The sequence below is a fragment of the Colobus angolensis genome, unplaced genomic scaffold (genome assembly GCF_000951035.1).
Source record: "Colobus angolensis palliatus isolate OR3802 unplaced genomic scaffold, Cang.pa_1.0 Scaffold107, whole genome shotgun sequence".
Lineage (NCBI taxonomy): Eukaryota > Metazoa > Chordata > Mammalia > Primates > Cercopithecidae > Colobus > Colobus angolensis.
The window spans coordinates 912,441-919,069 of NW_012111697.1; the positions used below are offsets into that span (position 1 = coordinate 912,441).

The window sequence follows — 6,629 nt, forward strand, 5'->3', positions numbered from 1 at the left end:
CCAGGATGGTCTCGATCTCCTGACCTCGTGATCCACCCGTCTCGGCCTCCCAAAGTGCTGGGATTACAGGCTTGAGCCACCGCGCCCGGCCGAAATGTTCTTATAGACCCAGTGACGCAGGAGGCTGAGGCAGGAGGATTGCTTGAATCCAGACGTCCAAGGTCAGCCTGGGCAACATAGTGAAAAGCCACTGCTAATAAACTGAAAACCTAGAGAAAATGGATATATTTCTGGATAACATACAACCTACAGAGGCAGGATCAGTAAAGTTAGGAGACCATACTGACTTGTCCTCTTTAGTGAAGCCCCGCATGCTCCTTTCGCAGTGGGCTCCTTTCCTGTGCACTCTTGTATGTCAGCACCTAACTCTTTTGCAAGATAAGTAGTCCCACAGGATCCTAGCCAACTACCAGGTGGTTACACATTCCTGATACCCAATATGGCCTAGGAAGAAAAACAAAAATCCCTTAGTCATAATGTAGCTTCCCCAATCTCCGGCCAATCAACACCAAAAGCCCAAGAAGCTATTAACTACCAATTCCTGCTTGGGCAGGGCTAAAGACTTCTCCAGGGTCCTGCATGCACAGCTAGGCACAAGGTTTAGCTTAATTTAGCTTACAGTGACCTTTTCCTCATTTTAATGTAAAAAACACACCCTAGGTGGAGGTTTTATATGCTAATTATACATATGATACACGTTAGAGCAAGTAGATGCTGAGTGCATGCACCAACCATAGGTCCACCTTTGCACACTTGACCTCACCAAAACTTTATGAATATGCAAGCACAGCTCCTGTAAAGGGCATTGCCTTAAAATATTAGGGTCTGTCTCTTCCTCTGTCTCTCAGAGTGACTTTTGCTTTGCAATAGACTTCTTCACCTGCTCTTACTTTGGACTAGCTCTCAAATTCTTTTGTGCAGTGAAGTCAAGAACCTGAACCGGCCCATCGACAACACTACCAAGATTGAATTAGGAAGAAAAAGAAAACTTGAACAGACTAGTAACAAATAATGAGATTGACTCATTAATAAAACGTTTCCCAACAAAGAAAAGTCCAGGACCAGATGGTTTTTCTGCCAAATCCTACAAACCTTACAAAGAAGAACTAATACAAATTCTCCTCAAACTATTCCAAAAAAATTGAAGAGGAAGGAATTCTCTCTAATTCTTTGAGGCCAGCAATACCCTGATACCAAAACCAGACAAGGCCACAATAAAAAAAGAAAATTACAGGCCAATATCCCTAATGAACACAGATGCAAAATCCTCAACAAAATATTAGCGAACCAAATTAAACAGCACATCAAAAAAATAGTATGCCATGATCAAGTGGGATCAAAGATGCAAAGACAGTTCAACATACACAAATCAATAAACATGATAGATCACATCAGCGGAATGAAGGATAAAAACCATATGAGCACACCCATGGACTCAGAAAAAAAATTGGATAGAAATTCGACATCCCTTCATGATAAAAACACTTAATAAACTAGACATAGAAGGAACATACCTAACATAAGAAAGGCCATATATGACAAACCCACAGCTAACATCATACCAAGTAGGGAAAAGCTAAAAGCCTTTCCTCTCAAAACTGAAACTAGTTAAGGATGCCTACTTTTACCACTCTTACTCAGCACAGTACTGGAAGTCCTAGAGAGAGCAGTCAGGCAAGAGAAAGAAATACAAGTCATCCAAATTAGAAAAGAGAAAGTCAAATTGTTTCTTTTTGCCAATGACACGATGTTATATTTAGAAAAAACTAAAGACTTCACCAAACGACTCTTAGATCTGATAAAAAAAAAAGTTCAGTAAAGTTGCAGAACACAAAATCAACGTATAAAGGTCAGTAGTGTTTCTATACACCAATAATGAACTCCCTAAAAAAGAAACCAAGAAAGCAATCCCATTTACAATAGCAACAACAACAAAAATACCTAGAAATAAATTTAACCAAGAAAGTTAAAGATTTCTACAAGGAAAACTACAAACACTGATGAAAGACAATGAAACTGACTCAAACTAATGGAAAAACATCCCGTGATCATGGATTCGAAGAACTAACATCATTAAAATGACCAGACTCCCTAGAGCAATCAGCAGATTCAGTGCAAGCCTTATCAAAACACCAGTGACAATTTTCACAGAAATAGAATGAACAATCCTACATTATACATATGAAACCAAAAAGGAGCCTGAAAAGGCCAATCAGTCCTGAGCAAAAAGAACAAAGCTGGAGGTATTACACTACCTGACTTCAAAATATATTACAAGTCTATAGTAACCAAAACAGCACAGTATCAGTACAAAATCAGACACATTGGCCAATGGAACAGAATAGAGAACCCAGAAACGAACCCACATATTTACTGCCAACTGCTTTTCAACAAAGGCACCAAGAACATACACTGGGGAAAGGACACCCTCTTCAATACATGGTGCTGGGAAAATTCGACATCCATATACAGAAAAAGGAAACTAGATCTCTATTTCTCATCATATGCAAAAAATCCACTCACAATGGATTAAAGACTTAAATGTAAAACCCAAAACTATAAAACTACTAGAAGAAAACATAGAGGAAGCACTCCAGGACTTTAGGCAAAAATTTTATGGCTAAGACCCCAAAAGCACAGGCAACAAAAACAAAAATAGACAAATGGAACTATATTAAACTAAAAAGCTTCTGCACAGCAAAGGAAACAATCAATAGAATGAAGAGACAACCTGTTGAATAAGAGAAAATATTTGCAAAATATTCATTCAGCGAGAGACTAATATCCAGGATATACAAGGAACTTATTCTCTCTCTCTCTCTCTCTCTCTCTTTTTTAAGGAACACAACTCTTAATAGCAAACAAACAAACAAATTCTATTAAAAAGTGGCAAAGGATCTAAATAGACATTCCTCAAAAGAAGACATACAAATGGGCAACAGGCATATGAAAAAAATGCTCAACATCACAAATTATCAGAGAAATGCAAATCAAAACCACAATGAGATATCATCTTACTCTAGTTAGAATGGCTATAATTAAAAAGACAAAAAATAACAGATGCTGATGTCAACCTAAAATAATCAAAAGGGTCAGAATCTAGTTTAAAGAGAGTTTATTCAAGCACAAAGTTTGAGGACAGGTCACCCAGGAAGTAGATTCCAAAGAACACAAGTCTGTGTCCTGAACTGTACAAGTTTGGGATCGCTAATAGGACCACATGTAGGAAAGCTTAACAGAATTTCAGTGTCTTTCTATGTAAGACTGAATGCATAGTTACAACAATCTAATTAGTTGAGGCAGTCTTTTTCTTTCAAGGAAGGTATATTTAACATTCCACATTGAAGATGTAACAGTCATGGGGCTGTGGGTGCCATCTGGTCTTAGGTACAGAACAATAAAGGAAGTAGTTTATCTTTTTTTTTTTTTTTTTTTTGAGGCGGAGTCTCGCTCTGTCGCCCAGACTGGAGTGCAGTGGCCGGATGGCAGCTCACTGCAACAGCTCCGCCTCCCCGGTTCACGCTATTCTCCTGCCTCAGCCTCCCGAGCAGCTGGGACTACAGGTGCCCGCCACCGCGCCCGGCTAGGTTTTTTGTATTTTTTAGTAGAGACGGAGTTTCATCATGTTAGCCAGGATGGTCTCGATCTCCTGACTTCGTGATCCGCCCGTCTCAGCCTCCCAAAGTGCTGGGATTACAGGCTTGAGCCACCGCGCCTGGCCAGGAAGTAGTTCATCTTTATAGATGAGTGACTGGAAGGAGGAGAAGGTCTGGTCTCTGGTATCTCCTAGTCATTTACTAAACAACAGCAATGAGGAAGAGAACTAATCTATAAGAAGCAGAATAGCAAACAAGCTACATCGCTCAGTCTCCAGGGCTTAACTTCCCCCTTCACGTAATACATTTAGAAGGTCCTGAAATTTTTTTTTCTTTTCTTTTTTAAAATTGAGACAGGGTCTTGTTCTATCACCCAGGCTGCAGTACAGTGGCATGATCGACCTCCTAGGTTCCTTCCTCAGCCTACTGAGTAGCTGAAACCATAGGCATGCACCACTATGCCTGGCTAAGTTTTTCATTATTTGTAGAGACAGGTTCTCCCTATCTTGCCCATGCTGGTCTCAAACTCCTGGACTCAAGTGATCCGTACACACACACACATATTTCCATATAAATATGCTCTATTTATACAATGAAATATTATTTGGCCATATAAAAGAACACAACCAAGTCATCTACACCAACACGGATGGAACTGGAGGTCATTATGTTAAATAAAATAAGCCAACCCAGAAAGATAAATATGGCGTGTATTCATTCATATGTAGGGGCTAAAAAAGTTGACCTCAAGTTGGTAGAGATTATACTGATAGCTACCAGAGGCTAGGATGCATGCGGGTATGGGTGTGTTTGTGAGGGGCTGGTGGGGCAGGGGACAGAATGAAGAGAGGTTGCTTAATAGGTATAAGCATACAGTTAGATAGACGAAATAAGTTCCAATGTTCAACAGCAGAGTAGGTTGACTAAAGTTAACAACAATGTATTGTATATTTCAAAATAGCTAGCAATGAGGACTTGAAATATTCTCCACACACAGAAATGATAAATGCTCAGCCAGGTGTGGTGGCTCACACCTGTAACCCCAGCACTTTGGGAGGCTGAGGTGGGCAGATCTCTTGAGGCCAGGAGTTCAAGACCAGCCTGGCCAACATGGCAAAACCTTGTCTCTACTAAAAATACAAAACTTAGCCAGGTGTGGTGGCATGCGCCTGTAATCCCAGCTACTCAGGAGGCTGAAGCGCAATAACATCTTGAACCTAGGAGGCGGAGGTTGCAGTGAGCCGAGATTATGCCACTGTACTCCAGCCTGGGTGACAGAGTGAGACTCTGTCTTCAAAAAAAAGATAAATGCTTGTGGTGATGGACAGCCCAAACACCTGACTTAATCGTTATGCATTCTATGCACGTTACAAAATACCACATGGGCCAGGCGCGGTGGCTCACACCTGTAATCCCAGCACTTTGGGAGGCCGAGGTGGGCGGATCACGAGGTCAGGAGATCAAGACCATCCTGGCTAACATGGTGAAACCCCATCTCTACTAAAAATACAAAAAAAAAATTAGCCGGGCGTGGTGGCGGGCGCCTGCAGTCCCAGCTACTCAGGAGGCTGAGGCAGGAGAATGGTGTGAACCCGGGAGGTGGAGCTTGCAGTGAGCCGAGATCGCACCACTGCACTTCAGCCTGGGCGACAGAGCAAGACTCCATCTCAAAAAAAAAAAAAAAAAAAAATCACATGTACCTCCCCCATGTGTATGTAAATATATTTAAAATATTTTTTAAATGTAAAAATATTATGCATTAATAAAAAGAATTGTTTAAAAAGAAAAAAATGATTTGTAACATTCTTTGAGAATGGTATCTCAAGACTGGTTTATTAGCATTTCTTTCTTTTTTTTTTTTTTTTAGGAACAGGGTCTTGCTGTTTTCCAGGCTGCAGTCCAGTAGTACAGTCATAGCTCACTGCAGCCTTCAACTCCCACACTCAAATGAACCTCCTACCTCAGCTTCCTGAGTAGCTAAGACTACAGGTGCATGCTACCACAACTGGCTAATTTTTAAATTTTTTTTGTAGAGATGGGATCTTACTATGTTATCCAGGCTGGTCTTGAATTCCTGGGCTCAAATGATCCTCCTGCCTCAGCTTCCTGAGTAGCTGGTACTACAGGCACACAGCACCATGCCAGGGCAATACAGTTGAAATTTTAAAATACAGATGGTTCTCGACTTACAACAGGGCTACATCCTGATAAACCCATCGTAAGTCGAACAAACTGTATATCAAAAATGCATTTAATCCTGGCATTACAGCAGATGGTTCCCAACTTATGATGGTTCAATCTACATTTTTTCAACTTTATAATGGTGTAAAAGCAATGGGCATTCAGTATAAATGGTAACTTCATTATAAGTGGTAAGGAGCTCCTCAATTTATAATAAGATTACTTCCCAATAAATACGTCATGATGTCGAAAATTCCTAGGTCGAACCTTCCGTCGTAAGTCAGGGAGTGCCTGGATAAAGCTTTTAATAGATCATTTTTTAAAATACTCTTAAAATCACATTTGCATATTAACTTGCAGTTTGATGTAACCTTCAGGAAACTTACCAAACACATAAGACTGTCACGTTCCTGGGTTATATTTTCTGCCAGGCCAACAAGGTTTGCCAGGTACTGGTGAGCAGACATTTCGTTCCCCATGGCTTTTTCCACCTGCTTTTTGAGGACCTCAATCTTCTTTTGAGATTTCCTAGAGAGTTACCCCAAATGGTAGAACAAAAACCCATTCGTTTACACGGCTAGGGCATGGTGGATAACCGTATTACAAAAACGGCAAGTATGTTAGCATTTCAATATTATTCTTCAGCAACCTAAATCTTCTATTAAGTTTCAAGGTGAGGAGAAGTAACTGAATTTGAAACCAAGCATAATTAGTGACCCCAACTCAAGTTAATAAGAGGAGTTCCAAATGTCTAACAATTAATAGGCTCTTTTTTTTTTTTTTTGAGACACAGTCTTGCTCTGTCGCCCAGGCTGGAGTGCAGTGGCATGATCATGGGTCACTGCAACCTCC

The 6,629-nt window shown here is 40.5% G+C and overlaps 1 protein-coding gene across 1 annotated transcript in view; it reads right to left on the minus strand.

Moving 5' to 3' along the window:
• The window catches only part of CEP89 (centrosomal protein 89kDa), a 111,422-nt gene that overhangs the window by 19,238 nt on the left and 85,555 nt on the right, over window positions 1-6,629 (minus strand). Inside the window, exon 16 of the mRNA XM_011947333.1 lies at window positions 6,164-6,305. Coding sequence (XP_011802723.1) covers window positions 6,164-6,305 — 142 coding nt within the window. The remainder of the gene's footprint in view (window positions 1-6,163; window positions 6,306-6,629) is intronic.